The 22,670-nt window shown below is 47.6% G+C and overlaps 1 protein-coding gene across 2 annotated transcripts in view; it reads left to right on the forward strand.

Annotated features, from left to right (window-relative positions):
* The window catches only part of LRRIQ1 (leucine rich repeats and IQ motif containing 1), a 1,566,481-nt gene that overhangs the window by 1,111,852 nt on the left and 431,959 nt on the right, over positions 1–22,670 (forward strand). For both annotated transcript variants that reach the window (XM_069229624.1, XM_069229625.1), the window contains one exon: positions 16,958–17,059. In XM_069229624.1, the coding sequence (XP_069085725.1) occupies positions 16,958–17,059 (102 nt within the window). The remainder of the gene's footprint in view (positions 1–16,957; positions 17,060–22,670) is intronic.

Raw genomic sequence — 22,670 nt, forward strand, 5'->3', positions numbered from 1 at the left:
GGCCTGTTGGCATTCTATAGTCCAGTTTACCTTCTTAGGCATTTTCTTGGAGGTAAGTTCTGTGAGGGGTGTCACTATTGATCCATATCCCTTCACAAACCTCCTGTAGTAGCCAGTCAAGACAAGGAATGCCCTGACTTGAGTCTGGGTTTTTGGAGCTACCCAGTCCAGAATAGTCTGGATCTTGGGTTGGAGTGGCTGAACTTGGCCTCCACCTACAAGGTGTCCCAAGTAAACCACAGTTCCCTGCCCTATCTGACATTTGGATGCCTTGATAGAGAGGCCTGCTGCTTGCAGGGCCTGCAAAACCTTCTTCAGGTGGACCAGGTGATCCTGCCAGCTGGAGCTAAAGACATCAATATCGTCAAGATAAGCTGCACTAAAGGACTCCAAGCCAGCAAGGACTTGATTCACCAACCTTTGGAAGGTGGCAGGGGTATTCTTTAAGCCAAAGGGCATTACAGTAAACTGATAATGCCCATCAGGTGTGGAGAATGCTGTCTTTTCTTTTCTCCTGGTGCCATTTTGATTTGCCAGTACCCTGCTGTCAAGTCAACGGTACTTAAGTATCTGGCAGCACCTAGTTTGTCAATTAACTCATCTGCCCTTGGAATGGGATGGGCATCTTTCTTGGTGACGGAATTAAGTCCTCTGTAGTCCACACAAAACCTCATCTCTCTCTTACCATCTTTGGTGTGAGGTTTGGGGACTATGACCACTGGGCTAGCCCAGGGGCTGTCAGAGTGCTCAATGACTCCCAATTCCAGCATCTTGTGGACTTCCACTTTGATGCTTTCCTTAACTTGGTCAGACTGTCTGAAAATTTAGTTTTTGACAGGCATGCTGTCTCCTGTGTCCACATCATGGGTACACAGGTGTGTCTGACCAGGGGTTAGGGAAAATATCTCAGCAAACTGTTGTAAGACTTTCCTACAGTCAGATTGCTGTTGGCCAGAGAGGGTGTCTGAATAGATCACTCCATCTAATGAGCCATCTTTAGGGTCAGTGGAGAGGAGATCAGGGAGAGGTTCACTCTCAGCTTCCTGGTCCTCATCTGTCACCATCAACAAATTCACATCTGCCCTGTCGTGAAAGAGTTTGAGGCGGTTCACATGGATCATCCTTTTGGGGTCCTGCTAGTGCCTAGGTCTACCAGGTAGGTGACCTGACTCTTTCTCTCTAGCACTGGGTAAGGGCCACTCCATCTGTCCTGAAGTGCCCTGGGAGCTACAGGCTCCAGAACCCAGACTTTCTGCCCTGGCTGAAATTCAACCATAGCAGTCTTTTGGTCATACCACATCTTCTGGAGTTGTTGGCTGGCCTCAAGGTTTTTACTTGCCTTTTCCATGTACTCTGCCATCCTGGAACGTAGGCCTAGTACATAGTCCACTATATTTTGTTTAGGCTCATGAAGAGGTCTCTCCCAGCCTTCTTTTACAAGAGCTATTGGTCCCCTGACAGGATGGCCAAACAGAAGTTCAAAGGGAGAAAACCTTCCTCCCTTCTGAGGCAACTCTCTGTAGGCGAAAAGCAGACATGGCAAGAGGACATCCCATCTCCTTTTGAGCTTTTCAGGGAGCCCCATGATCATGCCTTTCAATGTCTTGTTAAATCTTTCTACAAGACCATTGGTTTGTGGATGGTATGGTGTGGTGAATTTGTAAGTCACCCCACACTCATTCCACATGTGTTTCAGGTATGCTGACATGAAGTTGGTACCTCTGTCAGACATCACCTCCTTAGGGAATCCCACTCTGGTAAAGATACCTATGAGTGCTTTTGCTACTGCAGGGGCAGTAGTGGACCTAAGGGGAATTGCTTCAGGGTACCTAGTGGCATGATCCACTACCACTAGGAAATACTGGTTCCCTGTGGCTGTGGGAGGTTCAAGTGGACCCACTATGTCCACACCCACTCTTTCAAAGTGGACCCCCACCACTGGAAGTAGAATGAGGGGGGCCTTTGGGTGTCCACCTGTCTTACCACTGGCTTGACAGGTGGCACAGGAGACACAAAACTCCTTTACCTTCTGGGACATGTTGGGCCAATAGAAATGGTTGACTAACCTCTCCCAAGTCTTGGTTTGTCCCAAATGCCCAGCAAGTGGAATATCATGAGCTAAGGTCAGAATGAACTTCCTAAACTCCTGAGGCACTACCACTCTCCTAGAGGCACCAGGTTTGGGATCTCTTGCCTCAGTGTAGAGGAGTCCATCTTCCCAGTAGACTCTGTGTTCCAGTGATTTTTCCTTTGGTCTCTTTAGCAGCATGCTGCCTAAGGCCTTCAAGAGAGGGATATGTTTCTTGCCCCTTACACAACTGTTCCCTTATGGGTGCCCTGGGCCTAATAGTTCAACCTGATAAGGTTACAACTCCATGGGCTCAGTTCCCTCAGAGGGCAGAACTTCTTCCTGAGAAGAGAGGTTCCCTTTCTTTTGTTGTGTTGAAGCTGGTTCCCCAGTCTTCTTTCCTTTCCTCTTGGAGGGTTGGGCCATTATTCCAGGCTCCAACACCACTTTTTCACCCTGAGCTTTGCACTGTGCCCTTGTCTTGACACACACCAGTTCAGGGATACCCAGCATGGCTGCATGGGTTTTGAGTTCTACCTCAGCCCATGCTGAGGACTCTAGGTCATTTCCAAGCAAACAGTCTACAGTGATATCTGAGGAGACTAATACCTGTTTCAGGCCAGTGACCCCTCCCCATTCTAAAGTTACCATAGCCATGGGATGTACTTTAGTCTGATTGTCAGCATTGGTGACTGGATAGGTTTGTCCAGTCAGGTATTATCCTGGGGAAACCAGTTTGACTGTCACCATTGTGACACTGGCACCTGTATCCCCCAGGCCTTCTACACTAGTCCCATTAATTAAGAGTTGCTGCCTGTATTTTTGCATATTAGGGGGCCAGGCAGCCAGTGTGGCTAAGTCCACCCCACCCTCAGAAACTAATGTAGCTTCAGTGTGAACCCTGATTTGCTCTGGGCACACTGTTGATCCCACCTGGAGACTGGCTATTCCAGTGCTAACTGGAGTAGTAGTAGAAGTGGAACCTTTCTTGGCAAAGGCCTTGTCTCCAGTTTGGTGTCCCTGCTGATTACAGCTATGAGACCAGGCCTTTTTGGGATCAAAGCTTTTACCCTTGTACCCAAAATTGGATTGTGAAGAGGCTTTGGACCCTCCCTCCTGAGCAGGTTTTTGGGGCCCTGTAGAAGACACTTTACTTTTACCCTTGGATGTCTCAACAGTCTTCCCCTGGGGAGTCTTTGTGACCCCTTTCTTTTTGTCACCCCCTGTGGAAGTCTTGGTCAACCTAGTCTTGACCCAATGCTCTGCCTTCTTTCCCAATTCTTGGGGAGAAATTGGTCCTAGGTCTACCAGATGCTGATGCAGTTTATCATTGAAACAGTTACTTAACAGGTGTTCTTTCATAAACAGATTGATCATAATCATTTACACCAGTGCCATTAATCCAACCATCCAGTGTTTTGACTGAGAAGTTAACAAAATCAACCCAGGTCTGGCTCGAGGATTTTTTAGCTCCCCTGAACCTAATCCTGTACTCCTCAGTTGAGAATCCAAAGCCGTCAATCAGGGTAGCCTTCATGAGGTCATAAGATTCTGCATCTTTTCCAGAGAGTGTGAGGAGTCTATCCCTACACTTTCCAGTGAACATTTCCCAAAGGAGAGCACCCCAGTGAGATCTGTTTACTTTTCTGGTTACACAAGTCCTCTCAAAAGCTGTGAACCATTTGGTGATGTCATCACCATCTTCATATTTAGTTACAATCCCTTTGGGGATTTTTAGCATGTCAGGAGTATCTCTGACCCTATTTAAATTGCTGCCACCATTGATGGGACCTAAGCCCATCTCTTGTCTTTCCCTTTCTATGGCTAGGAGCTGTCTCTTCAAAGCCAATCTTTTGGCCATCCTGGCTAGCAGGAGGGCATCTTCATTGAGACTGCTCTCGATGCTTCCAGAGCTGTTGGACTCTCCTGTGAGAGAAGCAGCATCTCTGACTATCACTTGTGGAGTCAGGGTTGGAGAAACCCTGGGCTCCCTATCTAGGACTGGAGGTGGGAGTTCCTCCAAATCACTAGTGTCCCCCTCTGTGAGGGCCTCATCAGAGGTGTTGTTTTTAGCAAACTCTGCCAAAAGCTCCTGGAGCTGTACTTTGGTAGGGTTTGAACCAGTTTTTATCTTTTTGATTTTGCAGAGACCTTAACTCTGACATCCTACGATGCAGGTAAGGAGTGAGGTTGAGTTCCACCACCATCTCTTCTGCAGCAGACATTTTGTTTCTAAAAGTTGGAATACTTTTTAAGAATCTAAAACTATCTCTAGAACTAAATTCAAACTTATACAAAACTTTTAAACTCTAAAAGAAATGCTAACAGGGACTAACACAAGGCCCTAGCAGGACTTTTGAAAATTTAGAAAAATAGCTCAAATTTCAAAAATCAGTTTCTAATGACAATTTTTGGAATTTAGTCATGTGATCAGGTATTGGCTGAGTAGTCCAGCAAATGCAAAGTCTTGTACCCCACCACTGATCCACCAATGTAGGAAGTTGGCTGTGTATGTGCTATTTCAAAGTAAGAAATAGCCTGCACAGAGTCCAAGGGTTCCCCTTAGAGGTAAGATAGTGGCTAAAAGAGATCATTCTAATGCTCTATTTTGTGGTAGTGTGGTCGAGCAGTAGGCTTATCAAAGGGTAGTGTTAAGCATTTGTTGTACACACACAGGCAATAAATGAGGAACACACACTCAAAGACAATTCCAGGCCAATAGGTTTTTATATATAGAAAAATATATTTTCTTAGTTTATTTTTTAGAACCACAGGTTCAAGATTTACAAACAATACTTTAAATGAAAGATTTTTCACTCAGGTATCTTAGGAACTTTGAATCATCACAATAGCATGTACAGTTTTGGGAAAAATGGCAATAAGCTATTTTAAAATTGGACACAGTGGAAAATTCAACAGTTCCTGGGGGGGTAAGTATTTGTTAGGTTCACAGGTAACTAAAGCACTTACAGGGTTCAAAGTTGGGTCCAAGGTAGCCCATCGTTGGGGGTTTAAGGCAACCCCAAAGTTACCACACCAGCAGCTCAGGGCCGGTCCGGTGCAGAGGTCAAAGTGGTGCCCAAAACACATAGGCTTCAATGGGAATAGGGGTGCCCCGGTTCCAGTCTGCCAGCAGGTAAGTACCCGCGACTTCGGAGGGCAGACCAGGAGGGTTTTGTAGGGCAACGGGGGGGACACAAGCAGCCACAAAAAGTACACCCTCAGCGGCACAGGGGCGGCCGGGTGCAGTGTGCAAACAGGCATCAGGTTTGCAATAGGTTTCTAAGGGAGACTCAGGGGTCCCTTCAGCGATGCAGGCAGACAAGGGGGGGGCTCCTCAGGGTAGCCCCCACCTGGGCTAGGGAGAGGGCCTCCTGGGGGTCACTCCTGCACTGGAGTCCAGTTCCTTCAGGTCCTGGGGGCTGCGGGTGCATTGTCTTTACCAGGCGTTGGGTTCCTTGAAACAGGCAGTCGCGGTCAGGGGGAGCCTCTGGATTCCCTCTGCAGGCGTCGCTGTGGAGGTTCAGGGGGGTCAACTCTGGCTACTCACGGGCTCGCAGTCGCCGGGGAGTCCTCCCTGTAGAGTTAGTTTTCCGCAGGTCGAGCCGGGGGCGTTGGTTGCAGAGTGGAAAGTCTCACGCTTCCGGCGGGAAAAGTGTGGTCTTTAAAAGTTGCTTCTTTGTTGCAAAGTTGCAGTTTCTTTGGAACAGGGCCACTGTGGCTTCAGAGGTCACTGGACCCTGGAGGATGCGTCGCTGTTGCAGTTTTTCTCGAAGTGGGGAGACAGGCCGGTAGGACTGGGACCAAAGCAGTTGGTGTCTCCGTCTTCTCTGCAGGGCTTCAGGTCAGCAGTCCTTCTTTGTCTTCAGGTTACAGGAATCTATCTTCCTAGGTTCTGGGGGCCCCTAAATACTCAATTTAGGGGTGTGTTTAGGTCTGGGGGGGTTAGTAGCCAATGGCTACTAGCCCTGAGGGTGGCTACACCCTCTTTCTGCCTCCTCCCTGAGGGGAGGGGGGCACATCCCTAATCCTATTGGGGGAATCCTCCATCTGCAAGATGGAGGATTTCTAAAAGTCAGAGTCACCTCAGCTCAGGGCACCTTAGGAGTTGTCCTGACTGGCCAGTGACGACTCCTTGTTTTTCTCATTATCTCCTCTGGCCTTGCCGCCAAAAGTGGGGCCGTGGCCAGAGGGGGCGGGCATCTCCACTAGTGGGATGCCCTGTGGCACTGTAACAAAGGGGGTGAGCCTTTAAGGCTCACCGCCAGGTGTTACAGTTCCTGCAGGGGGAGGTGAGAAGCACCTCTACCCAGTACAGGCTTTCTTACTGGCCACAGAGTGACAAAGGCACTCTCCCCATGTGGCCAGCAACATGTCTGGTGTGTGGCAGGCTGGCAAAACTAGTCAGCTCACACTGGAAGTCGGGTATGTTTTCAGGGGGCATCTCTAAGATGCCCTCTGGGTGTATTTCACAATAAAATGTACACTGGCATCAGTGTGCATTTATGGTGCTGAGAAGTTTGATACCAAACTTCCCAGTTTTCAGTGTAGCCATTATGGTGCTGTGGAGTTCGTGTATGACAGACTCCCAGACCATATACTCTTATGGCTACCCTGCACTTAGAATGTCTAAGATTTTGCTTAGACACTGTAGGGGCATAGTGCTCCTGCACCTATGCCCTCTCTTGTGGTATAGTGCACCCTGCCTTAGGGCTGTAAGGCCTGTTAGAGGGGTGACTTATCTATGCCATAGGCAGTGTGAGGTTGGCATGGCACTCTCATTTTCTCCCCACCAGCACACACAAGCTGGCAAGCAGTGTGTCTGTGCTGAGTGAGGGGTCCCTATGGTGGCATAAGACATGCTGCATCCCTTAGAGACCTTCCCTGGCATCAGGGCCCTTGGTACCAGGGGTACCAGTTACAAGGGACTTACCTGGATGCCAGGGTGTGCCAATTGTGGAGCCAAAGGTACAGTTTAGGGAAAGAACACTGGTGCTGGGGCCTGGTTATCAGGCCTCCGCACACTTTCAAATCATAACTTGGCATCAGCAAAGGCAAAAAGTCAGGGGGTAACCATGCCAAGGAGGCATTTCCTTACAATGCTCCAATGGGATCTCAGCCCGGTGTTATCTTACCTTATGTGTACCCCGTTTGAACCTCTTGACATCTGTCCTCTATGGCTCTTAACTATAAAGACTGTCTTTTAAGTTGCCATCACTACTGCCCGTAGAGTTAGTGAACTCCAGGCTCTGTCATCTAAGCCACAGTTTCTTGCTGTACATCCTGACAAAGTGGTGCTTCACACGAGGGCTTCTTTTCTACCTAAGGTAGTGACACCCTTCCATGTGAGACAGACCATCGCCTTGCCTACCTTTTATGCACCCCCACATCCCTCTCATGAGGACGAGAGACTCCATCGTCTGGACCCAAAAAGAGCGTTAGTGTTCTATCTTGATCGTACCAAAGACTTCCGGGTGGACGATCAACTCTTTGTTGGATATGTGGGTGCAAAGAAGGGGAAGGCGGTGCAGAAGAGGACCAGTTCAAGATGGGTAGTCTTATGCATCGAAATGTGCTACGCTCTGGCTAAAAAGCAACCTCCTGAAGGTTTACGAGCTCACTCCACCAGAGCTACTGCTGCTTCCACGGCGCTAGCACGGGGCGTTCCAGTCCTGGATATTTGGAGACAACAATGTGGGCATCTCTGCACACTTTTACCAAGCACCACTGCCTAGACAGTCAGGTCCGAAGGGACGGCTACTTTGGCTGTTTGGTCCTGCAGGACTTTTTAGTGTGATCTTGGTTTGCAGGCCCACCACTGGGGATGGTATTGCTCGGGTATCTATTCAAAGGTAAGGAATCTGCAACTAGAAGTCTCTATCAGATGTACAAGTTACTTACCTTCGGTAACGAAATATCTGGTAGAGACATATTCTAGTTGCAGATTCCTTATCGACCCGCCCATCATCCCCGCACTGCGAACTGATTTTTAGTGACAGGAACTTTCCCTTGAGGGCCCTAGTTTTGGCGCACCACTCTGTGTTCTTCATGCTCCGCGCTACTGGCGTGGAAAGTTGTGAAAAGAAACTGACATCAGCGCGGTGGGGTGGCGCCGGTATACGACCGTGACATCATCACAGCGAACACGGCGCCCGCGGAGTCGACCGACACCACCTGACGGTGCGCAGAGGTACTGCTCAAAGAAAAGTCTCCGGATCCAGCCTGGCGCTTGAGCCTTTGAGGCTCACAGTCAGGTGTTACAGTTCCTGCAGGGGGAGCAACTTGTACACTAATGCTCTATTTGTGGTTGTGTGGTCGAGCAGTTAGGCTTATCAGAGGGTAGTGTTAAGAATTTATTATACACACTCAAGCAGTAAATGAGAACACACACTCAATGACTTAACTCCAGGCCATTAGGTTTTTATATAGAAAATATTATTTTCTTAATTTATTTTAGAACCACAAGATTCAAATTGCAGGTAAGTACATTAAATGTAAGGTACTTTGCATAGGTATAGTTAGGACTTAAATCAAAACAGTAATGTACACAGTTTTTATAATATGGCAATAAGCTATTTTAAAAGTGGACACTGCAAAATTCAACAGTTCCTGTGGGAGGTAAGTACAGTTAGGTTAATGTGGTAAGTAAAGCACTTACAAGTTCAGTCTGTGGGGCATAGGTAGCCCACCGTTGGGGGTTCATGTCAACCCCAAACACCCAGAACCAGCAACACAGGGCCGGTCAGGTGCAGAGGTCAAAGAGGAGCCCAAATAACATGGGTGCGTATTGAGACAGGGGGTTCTCCAGTCTCTGTTTACTGACAGGTAAGTTCCTGCGTCCTTGGGGAGCAGACCAGGGGTGTTTAGTAGAGCACTGGGGGGTCCCAAGCAGGCACACAAAACACAACCTCAGCGGCACAGGGGCGGCTGGGTGCAGTGGGCAAACAGGTTTTCAGGTTTGCAATAGGTTTCAATGGAGGGACCCAGGCGTCTATCAGACGTGGCAGGCAGGGCACAGGGGGGCTTCTCGGGCCAGGCACCGACTGGGCAAGGGTGAGGGCCACCTGCTGGTTACTGCTGCACCGGTGGTCGGTTTCTCACAGGCCTGGGGGCTGCGTGTGTATTGCTTTTCCAGGTATCGGATATCTTTGTCCCGGGCAGTTGCGGTTTGTGGGGTCCTCTGGATTCCCACTGCAGGCATCATCGTGGGGGTGCAGAGAGGTCAACCCAGGGTGGTTACGTCGTCGGAGTCGCCTGGGGGTCCTCTCTGGGTCATTGGTTTCTCTGGACACGGCATCGGGTACAGAGTGGTGGGGACTCACGCATCTGCTGAGGTGCGTGTCCCTTTAAAGATGGTTTCTTCTTTCTTTGGTTGGACAGGTCCGCTGTCCTCGGGAGTTCTTGATCCTTCTTCGGTGCAGGGCAGTCCTCTGAGTCAGCAGAGGTCGCTGGGCCCGCTTGATGTGTCGCTGGTGCAGGTTCTTTTAACTAGGGGACAGGCTGGTAGGGCTTTGGCCAAAGCAGTTGTCGTCTTCCTTCTTCTCTGTGGGGTTTTTCAGCTAGGCAGTCCTTCTTCTTTGTAGGTCATCAGGAATCTGATTTCCTGAGTTCGGGGTCGTCCCTAAATACTAAATTTATGGGTGTGTTAGGGCTGGAGGGCAGTAGCCAATGGCTACTGTCCCTGAGGGTGGCTACACCCTCCTTGTGCCTCCTCCCTTTGGGGAGGGGGGCACATCCCTATTCCTATTGGGCTAAATCCTCCATAACAAGATGGAGGATTTTTCAAGGAGGAGGTCACTTCAGCTCTGGTCACCTTAGGGGTGGACCTGGCTGACGGGGTGACTCCTCCTTGTTTTTCTCATTATTTCCCCAGACTTGCTGCTAAAAGTGGGGCCTGTGTCCGGGGGGGTGGGCTCCACTAGCTGGAGTGCCCTGGGGCGGTGTAACACCGGGCTTGAGCCTTTGAGGCTCACAGCCAGGTGTTATAGTTCCTGCAAGGGGAGTGTGAAGCACCTCATCCCAGGACAGGCTTCGTTCCTGGTCACAGAGTGCACAAAGGCACTCAACCCATGTGGCCAGAAACTTGTCTGGAAGTGGCAGGCTGGCAGAGACCGGTCAGCCTAGCACTAGCAGTTGGGCTGGCATACAGGGGGCATCTCTAAGAGGCCCTCTGTGTGCATTCCTCAATAAATCCCACACAAGCATCAGTGTGGGTTTATTGTGCTGAGAAGTTTGATACAAACCTCCCAGTATTCAGTGTAGCTGTTATGGAACTATGGAGTTTGTTTCTGACAAACTCCCAGACCATATACTCAATATGGCTACCCTGCACTTACAATGTCTAAGAATTGGCTTAGACACTGTAGGGGCATAGTGCTCATGCAGCTATGCCCTCAGCTGTGGTATAGTGCACCCTGCCTTAGGGCTGTAAGGCCTGCTGGAGAGGTGACTTTCCTATGCCACAGGCAGTATGTTGTGGGCATGGCACTCTGAGGGGAGTGCTATGTCGACTTAGTCTTTTTCTCCCCACCAGCACACACAAGCTGTGAGGCAGTGTGCATATGCTGAGTGAGGAGTCCCCAAGGTGGCATAATACATGCTGCAGCCGTTAGAGACATTCTAGGGCCACAGGGCCCTTGGTACCAGGGGTACCTTTTACAAGGGACTTAACTGTGTGCCAGGGCTGTGCCAATTGTGTAGACAAAGGTACAGTTTTAGGGAAAGAACACTGGTGCTGGGGCCTGGTTAGCAGGGTCCCAGTACACCTTCAATCATAACTAGCGTCAACAAAAGGCAAAAGGTTAGGGGTAACAATGCCAACAGTGGCATTTTCCTACACAACCCCCCAAAACAAAAGATGGTGAGACTAACCTTTCCCAAGAGAGTCTTCATTGTCTAAGTGGAAGAACCGGGAAAGGCCATCTGCATTGGCATGGGCAGTCCCAGGTCAGAGTACCTAAATAGTCCTACCAGGGGGATTGGTCGCTCTGCAGGGTGGGAAACACCCAGAAGAATGAGTCCAGAACCACGTGGTTGTGAAAAACGAAAGCGAAACAACGCTTTTGTTTTCCACGACTTCCTGGTTTTGGTACCTTAACCACGCAGGTCTGAACAACGTACATGCGTGGTTAAGGTACAGAAGAAGGGAGTCAGAGTGGACATGGTGAAGGAGGAGGTAAGTTGGGCTGGGACTGGGGCTGTTTTTGGGGGGGGTGGCTCGGGGTGATTAGGGTTTGGGGGGGCAGGGTTTAGGTTTAAGTGTTGGGTTGGAGGATTGGTGTGTTTAGGTTTTTGGGGCGGGGGTGGGGACTCGGGGTATTTTTAGTTTTTGGGGTGGAGGCTGGGGGAGATTAGGGTTTAGGAGGGAGGGGGTCAGGGTTTAGGTTTAAGGGGTGGGGGGCTGGGGTGGAAGCATGCTGGGTCGTGCATGCTGATTGCTAATGCCTTTACCAGGAATGCATGTACAACGGTAAAATCGTTGTAAACTCATTCGTGGTAAAGGCATTATTGGTTAGAACAAGGTCGTTGTTCCAACCTTGTTGTTGAGCCACGGGTGGTTTAGGCACCCGTGGTTCTGAGATATAACCCTGTAGGGTGATTACCTATTGGAGGGAGTCACTGATGTCCGTCTCCTACCTGTCCTGACCAACCAGATCAGGGCCTCTGCACATCTTGTTTTCAAGATGGCAGAATAGAATGGCCACCTGGAGAAGCTCTGGGCACCACCCCTGGGGTGGTGATGGACAGAGAAGTGGTCACTCCCCTTTCTTTGTGTGTTTTTGCGCCGGACCAGGGACTGGGGGTCCCTGGACTGGTGCAAACTGGATCATGCAAGGAGGGCACCAAATGTGCCCTGCAAAGCAAGCTGGTGGAGTGGGGAGGCTACCCCTCCCCAGTCATGTAACACCTATTTCCATTGGAGAGGGTGTTGCCTCCCTCTCCCAAAGGAAATCCTTTGTTCTTCCTTCACCTGCTTGAGCTGGTCAAGCAGCAGGGGGGCAGAAACCTGCTTGAGGGGCTGCAGCAGCATGTGCTGCCCGCAAACCCTGGAGGACTGGCAGGAGCAATAGTGGGGGGGGAGGGGGTCCTTTAAGGAGACCCCAAAGTGCTTGAAATCATGCCACCAATACTGACATTAGTATTGGGGTATGATTCCAGCATGTTTGATACCAAACATGCCTAGGTTTAGAGTTAACATTATGTAGCTGGACCACAGGTAAGTGCCCTGTGGCCAGTACACACATAAAATGGCATTCCGCACTTAAGAAGTCCAGTGTATTGGAACTGGAGTTTGTAGGGGCATCTCTGCTCATGCAGGGGTGCCCTCACACTCAGGCACCTGCATCCTACCCACTGGGCTAGGAGTGCCTGCCATAGGGGTGACTTACTGTAACCTGGTGCAGTGACCAGCAGTAAAAGGGTGCATGTACCTTTTCATGCAGGCTGCAATGGCTGGCCTGCAGACATAGTTTGCCTGGGCTCCTATGGGTGGCATAATACATGCTGCATCCCATGGGGGACCTCTGGTGTAACAAGGCCCTGGGTACCTAAGTACCATATACTGGGGACTTACAGGGGTACACCAGTATGCAAATTTTGGGTTGTAAAGGGCACTAGGGCAACCAAATTTGGAGGCGAAAGCACAATCCCTGGGGGTCCTGATTAGCTGGATCCCAGTGAAGACAGTCTAAACACACAGATGAACAGGCAAAAAGTGGAAGGAACCATCACAAAAAGAGTAACTTTCCTACAGGGAATGTCTGGTGATGGATTAAAGATGCATGACGGAACAAGGCTATGCAGCCCTGATATTCAGCACACCGACCTTCTGCAAAACCGGCTCCATCTTCTGAGCAAACGTTTGGGCCCCTGCATGTATTATTTTACAAATTAAGCACTGTTTTAGACTATTTGGAAGCACAATTTACATCACTCTGTGTTTGTGAGAATTTTAACCCAGTAGCCCATGGTCCTCTGAAGCTCCTGAATACAGTTCCACAGCTATGGGAATTTGCTCAAGGGTGCCAGGAGTTTCATCTTTTTCTCATTTGTTCATGGTTGTACATTACCAATTATGAGTTTGGGGTTCGTACAATCTTTCAAATTGCTTTCAGGAAAACTAGGTAAGCTACAGGTACTCAGTCCATAAAAAGTGGACTTGCAAGGTAGCAGAAGACAGCAAGCAGGCACATGCAGAACATCTCAAAGACATCAAGATTCCTATGAGTGAACCTATCTCCTCCACACCCATGATTAGGATGAGGACTAACGGAGCCTCTCCTAGGTCATTATGGCTCTTGATGCTCCATCTCTTCGACTGCACCATAATACGTCTAGCTTGGAATCTCCACCTAACGTTCACCCAACTCACTGGAGCAAAGGGTAAGGACTTGTCTCCTTGAGTGTCACTCCTTGGCAATAGTAGTTGAATTTTAGACTGATGTATTGCCCAAGTGTAATATTAATACTGGTTAGGTTTAAATGGTGGCCTTTGTTGCCAAAGTGCAAATGCTAGAACCAGAGGGAAAATCTTGTTTTTATCTTGGTGATGTACAGGCAGCAGAGAGAGACACGGTACTGCCCCTCACTCGCTATTCTGCACAACTGTACCTCACTTGCCACAGACCGTAGAGCTGTGTGCCACTTTTCCTTAGCAGGGCAAATCTCTGTTCAACTGGCTGACCTCTTGTTCATCCCATTAGACCCCTGTTATTCACTGCTAGGCCTCCCTTTTCAATGGGAGCAGAGCAACTCCTGACCTATTACAGAAAGGAGAGATATCCTAGATTAGTTACACAGAGCAGGGCTGTCAAGTTCAGATTATTTATCTCTGGACAGTTGCATTCTTATCTAATCGATTACCTGAATTCTCCTCTCTGTTTTGTCTCTCTCTTCTCATCCATCCAACCATTTATCATATAGCCCCCATAGGTAGCCTCCTATATTACATTTACGTACCTGACACAGGTCAGGTGGATGGATGTACTACTCTAACTCTCCATGCAGAGTATCCTGCGTAGATCATACCTGGCACAGCTCTTGCTCACTCTGGTTAGGTTGAAGTGTTGAAACACTTTATGAAACACCACCATAGTAAAAACACTCCTTTCATACCACACCCGCATTTGCTAGGGTCATGGGGACATTGAAGGGCAGTGGCATGTCTTGGGTATTATTGGCCCTAATAGAAGTAATGAAAATTCCTTTAGCTGTGGTTCAATAATAAGAAAGACATATTGGGCCCTGGCGGCACTGTTCTTACTTCACTATTGATGGACATGTCCCTGTCGAAAACTCCTTCAATCCCCTCAAGAGATCAACTATCCTGTAAACCTGCTATCTTAGCCTTGAGTTTGTCTGTGTGAAAATAAATCGCCAAAAAGCCAGGTAATTACTGATCACTGTGCTCTGTAAATACCCCTAGCATGTAAGAAAACTCATGCGCTTCTGAGAACAGAGGCGCTGGATAAAAAGATAGAGAAAGACGCAGGTACAGGAAAACAATGGAACAGCAGATACAGTGTACATTACAAGGGCAGTGCTCCCATTAGAGACACAAATCGCTAAGACAGCATTCTGACATCAGAATCAACACAATACAAGCAGCCCATTAGACTCCATTCATAAACACTCCACTAACATGTAGGAAAGGTCATACAGTATGACATCTACCAAGACTCAGGGTAACTGGACATACACAGCTGACATAGACTAGGTAGGGGTGTCAGATAATACGTCCCCACCGACATACACTGCACAGCCACAGCCCTGAAAATACCTCACATCGGCCCCTTTCTGGCTTCAGAATTCATCCGCAGGGAACGCAACATACAATAGTGCCACTCTCTATTTTGAATATGGCCTGTCCACAGGCACCTATAGTGATTATCCTCCATGAACAGATTCATAACTACAGAAACGTGTGTTTACGAATAAAAGGTGCTAAGGGGATAAATAATTGGCAGATGTGTGCTACTTAAAATAGTGTAACAGATGTCCAGCGCCTGCCTGAGTTTTTCACCCCTTTGAAGCATATGCTTTGCTCGTATGGTCATTTTTAGTTCTCGCCTACACAGTGCATGTGCTGTGCTGCTATATGTATTGTTTACTATTCATTGGGCTTCCAACCCGCCCACAACATACCATTGGTTGCTTTCATTGTCACTCTCTTTTACAATCTTTCGATTAATAAGCATTTGGGTGTTTTTCATGGACGTACAATGTGCTTTCCTTCTTTTATCCCTGGCATGCAGCTTCCTATTTATGTTGCTTTTCCCCCATCTGCCACCTCTACTGATGCTTTTGTAAAATTGAGATACCATTTGGCGCATTAAATTATGCTCTTTATTTACAAAACAAGGGTGACACATGCTTTTAAAAGATGTACTTTTATTTTGAAGAATGCTTTCAACAGATGTGCTTTTATTTTACATGAGGTTTTCTTGATTTCAAAAGATGTGTTTTTGTTTTACATTGGGGTTTTCCTCACAATTGATAAGTTCATGGCACTGCATGTATTTGCAGTCTTTCCAGCAGTTTAACATTTTTGATTGTTTTAAGGCTTATTCTTTATGTTGCTTTTACCCTATCAGCCATCTCTATCAAAGTTTTAGTTACTTACACCCACAGATGCACTACTGTAAGCGACTCCATTTCAACCACTGTACACCTCTCTATGCCACTCCACTCCACACCACTCCACTGTACTTCACTCCATGCCACTCTATGCCATTCTACTCGATGCCACTCCACCACCCCACCCACCCAACTCCACTCTATGCCACCCCACCCTACTCTACCCCACTCTACTCTGTGCCACTCCACTTTGTGACACTCTACTCTACTATACGCCACACCACTTTACAAAATTTCACCCCACGCTACTCTACGCCACTCCACTTGACTGTGCCACTCTATTCCGCGCCACTCTACACCACTCCACTCTCCTCTATGCCACTCTGCGTTATGGCTCTCCACTCTATACAACTCCACACTACGCCACTCCAATCCATGCTACTCCACTTCATTCTGTCACTCAACTTTACGCCACTGTACCATACACCACTCCACTCTACAAATATGCCACTTTACTATGCGCAACTTCACAATACGCCTCTTTACTCTCCTCTGAGCCACTCCACTTTACTCTACGCCACTCCTCTCGACTTTCCTCTGCATCACTATACTCCACTCTCCTCTATGCCACACCACCAACCTTTAGCCATGGACAGCAGCCACGCTGCCCTACACCATGGCTACAAGACATTGCAAAGCCAATAGCTCCCACATAGGTGGAATTTATTGGCTTTGCCAATGTTTGCTATTTAAGTTGAAACCATTCATTATGGTGCTCAAGGCTATTTCGGTGTCCCGATAAACATCTGCTTTGTTGCAAAGAAGAAAAGAAGAGTTTTGCCCGATTCAAGTAAAGATACTAAGTATCTGCATATATTTTAATCAAAACATTCTGTTCGTATAATTTGCAGCGCTTTCTGTTGATTGAAGTTAAAAACAAAATACACAGTAGCCGAAGACAAATCACTTTTATCCACGAAAAAGTGAAGATTACTAGATTTTTGTATTTGTTCTGATGGAATCCATGTCGTGTGACTTTCTGTCAAGGTTTCATTTTCGCCGCATTATCTTGAGATCCGTGCTTTGGCTCCTCCAAAGCTGAAAATGTGCAGTGGCAAGGGTAAATAGTTTTGTTTCACGAACCAGTATTGATGAAGCTTTGTTTTTGTGTTGAGTATATTTTGCAGCTTTGAGGTCAGGGAAGCCGTTTATTTTCTCTTCACTCAATGTCTTAATAATAAGTAACGTGATCTTGAAAGAATGACTAGGCAGGTCTTGCCCTTTGACTCATTTCAAAGTGTTCTTTCGTTTTAGATCCAGCTGTGCGGCTGGCGTTGTTCAGAAACAATGAAAACAAACACGCCTCGGTAAAGCCACCAAGGAAGATCCAGCCTGCAAGAGTGGAGTACTTTCGAGGTACAGTAAGAGCGTTTCTTTGGCCTTTCTCACCACCTTTGTCGTGTATCTCATGACTGCTTTGTATTCCTGTTGTGCTTTATATTATTAAGTGCGTCACGATAAATCCGCATTGCAGTGTTCTGTGATGCTGACGCTCAGACCGCGGAGGACGTTTTGTGGAAAATCCAATGCATATTTGTGAAGTGTTGCAACATAGACAATGAACATGCAATGGCATATATGTAAAGCGCTAAACAGTGAGATTACCTTTACCGCTGTTGGAGATCACTAGTTTGAATCAGAGCCGGACAAGTTCAGCCTTTCCTGCTTCCGTAGTCGATCAATTGCATATCATAAATTGGGTAACATAGCAAAGTCAGTTATTTACGGCACTTGGCAGCGGCGGAAGTGTGATATAGAGTGAATTTTTAAATATATTGGCCCTCATTACAACCCTGGCGGTCGGTGTAGAAGTGGAGGTAATACCGCCAACAGACCGGCGGTAAAAAAAATGAAATTACAAGCATGGCGGTTAACGCCATACCAAACCGCCACTTCTACACTCCGACTGCAAGGGTGGTAACGACCGCTGGGCTGGAGACTTCGGTCTCCAGTCCGGCGGCCCGTCACTAGACGGCCGGCGGTATCATGACCCCACATATGGATTTCGTGGGGTTCTGTACTGCCACGAAATCCATGGCGGTAGGCACTATCAGTGCCAGGGAATTCGCTCCCTGCCACTGATAGGGGTCTCCCCCATCTCCCTCCCCAGAGTCCTCCCACCAAACCCATGACCCCCCTACCACCTCCTAAAGGTGGCAGGACCCCCTCTCCCACCCAAAAACATTGTCACACACACACCCCAACCCCCTACACGCATGCTCACACAATTACTACACATACATGCAGACATACACGCACACAGACATATACGCACACATTTCCCATACACACAACACCCCCCGCATGCATACACGCACTCACACCCCCACACACACGCACACCCCCATGCACGCACACAACACACAACACACCCCCACCCCTTTCGCCTAACGAACGATCACCTTACCTTGTCCGGTGATCCTCCAGGAGGGAACGGGATCCATGGGGGCTGCTCTGCCGCCAGCTCCCCGTCACCAGAACACCGCCACACCGAATCCTGGGTTGTGATTCGGTAGGCGGTGTTCTGATGACGTGGAGGTGAAGCAGCCTCCACTTCACCGCCGACCGCCAGTATGGCTTCTGGCAGATTTCCGTCTGAAAAAGGGCAGAGGGCTGCCAGCAGTCATAATACACTGGGCGGAAAACCGCCTGCACTGGCAGTCTTCAGCCTGGCGGTAACTCGGCGGTCTTTGAAAAAGACCGCAGAAGTCCAAATGAGGGCCATTGTATAGTAATAAAGGAGAGTATTGCTGTTGCATTGTTATCGCTTTTGATATGTCGCTCCTGCGGTTTCTGCACCTTCCTTTATTGAACTCCTATGCAGGTGCCTGAGTCAATTCGGAAATCTTTCCACAGATACATACGTAACCCAATTGCGATGTCTCATGGAGCCACACATGGAGTTGTGTCATTGTGGCAAACGTGACGTGCTTAACACTTGGCTGTTCGTGAATCAGCTCCTTATTTTGCGCGTTTTCATAGACAAGGGATTGGGACACACCGAAGCGCTGTTTATTATGGTCGAGCCTGCGAGTGCTTGTGCTTCCGCATGCGTCTCGAATGCGAGACACTGTTGTGTTAAGTAAAGGGCTTGGAGCCCGCCTGCCGCTCACCATTTGTTGGTTTGCCTGGCACTCACCTTTACAGACTTGTAATTCGTCAAGGCACGCATGGCATAATTTCCGTTCCTCTGTGTGGGAGCAGAGATCAAGCACTAATTGATTAAACTTAATTATTGCCCATCTGCTGCTCCCGAAGTGATTGAGTACTATTTTGTTCTAACTTCAAGTGCCCTGCAAACATAAGGCTTGTGACTGGCGAAAACGTGCCCAGCAGGACAAGCAAAACTGCAAAACAAATTAAAGCTAACTTTATTGTATTTTGTTAAGTGGTCTTTTCTCAGTTTCCACTTTTTTTTTGTTTTGTTCGTGGGCGCTGGTGTCAAAAGATGACAATCAACTTGTTCGAAATGTGCGAGACCTAGTGCATTGAAAATGCTTGTGTATGTGCTGCTACATTGTTCCAACAAATTCACGAAAATCCATCTGCGTTATAATGTACCATTACATGACAACGGTGATTTATTTACATCTGTATTCATTCCGAGTCTAGTCTGGCGCCTGGTTGTGAATTAAACCAAGAAATCAGTACGACCTGTACCAATCAGAAAGAACGTGACCGAAAGTAAGTCAAAGACGTTTTGAGGCTTGGGCAAAGTGGACTGTGGCCCACGGTCCCAGTCTTCAGGTCCCTCACCCCGGACAGAGCCAGCTCTTAGCCAGTAATTCTTAGCAGATTGTTCTAAATGTAATTTCCTTTAATTTATACTTAATGTGGGTGATGTTTGATTCTAGTACAGACATATTGCAGAGAAATGTGTTTATTCTTCATGCAACATCCAGAAAAAAAAGTTTCTTTTAGATCACAGTAGGACCTTACTTATGAGAAATAGGATGGCGTCACAAGAATTATTTAAGTAATATTAGTGAACTGCGGCTGTGTTATAATACTGAAAACACATCACTAACAAAACACATTTTGAATTTGGACGATTGTGCCTGTGCACTGTTACGGACCTCGCTAAAAAGGCCATGCAAAAGCTGAAATTGATTCATAAATTCAAATCTGTTCTGAGCAGGGGTCCCCAAAATAGGTTTCGCCCAGGGCCCTCAAAATCCTTAAGATGTCCCTGAGTTAATTAACTTGTTTTATTTTAACTATACTGTAAAGATAAGTGAATTCAGCGTAACCCAAAATGTTTGAATTGTTAGTGAAATATTTATGGAAATGTCAGTGAACGTCCGACCTTGCTAGTGCGAATACTCTAATGTTCAGGGTGGAAATTTAATTTCACCAGTTGCAAACTGTGTCTGTGGGATCAAGTTGTTGACATACTCTTTTTTTGGTTGCTGACGAATTGATCTAGATAAAGTTCTAGTTTCATTTTGAAGTGTAATAGGACCTGTCACCGTGTAACTAGTTAACCTATATTTCCACTAGGTGTAAGTTGTTACTGTACTGAACCCTACCCATTGCACTTTCACACACAGTACCAAAATTGCATTACAGATGGTCCTTTGACGAAATTATTAACAATTATGAATTGGTGTAATGGAAAATGATGTGTTGTAGAGGCACACCCGTTCGCTGCTATTCTGCCTAAGCTTTGGTAGTAGAATCATGGTACTAAGCCTCCATCGTCTAATCAGCTTTAACAACATAGCAATAAGTGATTCTGCCACCATGTATTCCCTGATACTTTTGGATGTGACAGCTTGGGCCAGGAAAGAAACACCTGCCTCCGCCCACTTCTGCCGTCATCCTACTCTTGATTTGGAACATGGTAAATAGTACATTCAACTTAGCAGGCTGAACTCAGACAGGAATGGCAGCGTTCCCACAAGCTTTTTTAACTTGTCTGGATCCGCTACATGAACCATGGTGGTCCTAGACAGGAAATGCAAAATGCCCCTAACACAATCATACAGTATTCCTGTACATTTATTTAATTCTCTAGTAAAACCGCCCAATTTATTGCTCTGTCTTTAGGAAAAAACACAATTGCAAAAGGTTCAGTATGCACATCCATTTCTGATCCTCATTTTGATTGTCAGAATACTGCATGCAGAAATATTGTCTGACTATTTCTGTTCTGAATACCAATTACAAAAACATTGTTAATATTACTTGCCCCCTCCTGCTGTGATCCCCGTTTTCATTCTCGACCTCACTTGCAGACCCCTATTCCTTACCTGGCCTTTCTAGTTTTGTTGCCACCAGCAATTCTTGACGTCATCAGGTGCTCCCCTACGAGGCATTTTCCTTACTTTTATTGCCCACTGCAGGAACTACCCACCCACTTCCTCTTATGTCACATGCCAACTGCTGTCGGGGTCCAATGACTTCTGATCATCATCCTGAAATGGTTTGTTCCCCACTGCTCTATGACCTCTTAATGTTGCATTGTATGCCGTGCCTTCCTCTGCTTCAGCTTTCAGATTTGTGTTCCAGGCCCCACGACCCAAATGCATTTTAAGGCATCGAAAAAACTGAGCAACTGCCTAGGGCCTCCATCTTCCATGGTGGGCTAGCAACATTGAAAACACCTACCATAGCCACAGAGGGAGAAAAATTGACGTGTTGGAGCAGACAGGCCCAGGACCATGCTGTGACCCTGCAGTGTCTCATTCATTGTGCTGGTAAACAGGCAGGTAGCAAGGCACTCTTGTCTTGCCTTGGCTTTCATAACACAGCAGCCAACTCCAGAAAGCTTGAAGGTGCAAGAATCCACAAGGAGGGACAGACCTAATGCTTTCCCTACCACCCTGCAGAAATGAGAGGCGAAGCACCTCAAAGCTTTTAGGGAAATGCGTGTTCTTCCCCACTAGCTTGGCATTACAGCCTGTCAACATCAACTGCCTATATTTTCATTGGAATTCCGTCACCCTGGTGTTTCCTACTTTACTAGAAGACTTGTGTCCCACCCTAATGCAAGCCATTCAAGATGGTTGTGGTGCTGCAAAATTCACAACTCACTGTGGGTTGTGCACTACAGCTTGTCGTGCTTGGGCAATTGCCACCAGTGTGTCACTCAGGAGACACAACTTAGGAGATCTATGGTCATCTCTGGGGTTGTGCAATCCTCCCAAATGGACATTCCTTTCGATGCCTCTCACCTCTTTGACAAGAAAGTGGACTCAGCCCTTATGCCCTTTAAAGACAGCATGGTCTCCGCACCGTTCTTGGGCCTGTCAGCTCCAGTCACTCAGTTTCACCCCCATTGTGGCTATGGTAGGCCTTTTTTCAATATCACTAGCCCATGCAACTGCCACAGCAGACCCTAGAGCCTTTTCACTGCTGCTGTACCCACACCCAACATAGACAACAGGGGCATTGAGCAGCCAAGATCCCCACTCCCTTAGCTGTTGCAGTGGCAAAACCTCTTTAGTCTGCCCTTCCCAACACACACCCAGCCTCTCAGAGGCTGGATTCAACATTTTCTACCAAGTGGCAATCCATCACTTCAGACAGTTGGATCATGCAGGTTGTGCAGTGGAGTTAATCCCTTTTGTTTCTTTTAACTTCACCACACCTTCTACCACCCTCATAGTAGCTGATGGAGGATTATTTGTTATGCTTGCGGCAGGAAGTGCAGGCTATTTTGGCCAAAGAGGCTTTGGAGAGGGTTCCAGCCTCAGAAGTAGGAAATGGGTGTTAGTGCTGCTACTTTCTTCTCTTAAGAAGGGCGCAAATCTTCCTCGTTTAGATCTTTGCCCTCTCCTGTGGAAGAACAAGTTCAAGAAGCTTACTCTGGCCTAGGTCTTGTCTGAACTCAACCCTGGAGACTGGATGGTGTCATTAGAATGCAGGAGCCTTATTTTCATGTCCCCATCCTGTAGACCCACAGGCAATTCTGCCATTCATTGCGGGACAAGAGCAATTTTAGTTCATGGTGCTCCCCTTTGGT

Source organism: Pleurodeles waltl, chromosome 4_1, assembly GCF_031143425.1.
Source record: "Pleurodeles waltl isolate 20211129_DDA chromosome 4_1, aPleWal1.hap1.20221129, whole genome shotgun sequence".
Lineage (NCBI taxonomy): Eukaryota > Metazoa > Chordata > Amphibia > Caudata > Salamandridae > Pleurodeles > Pleurodeles waltl.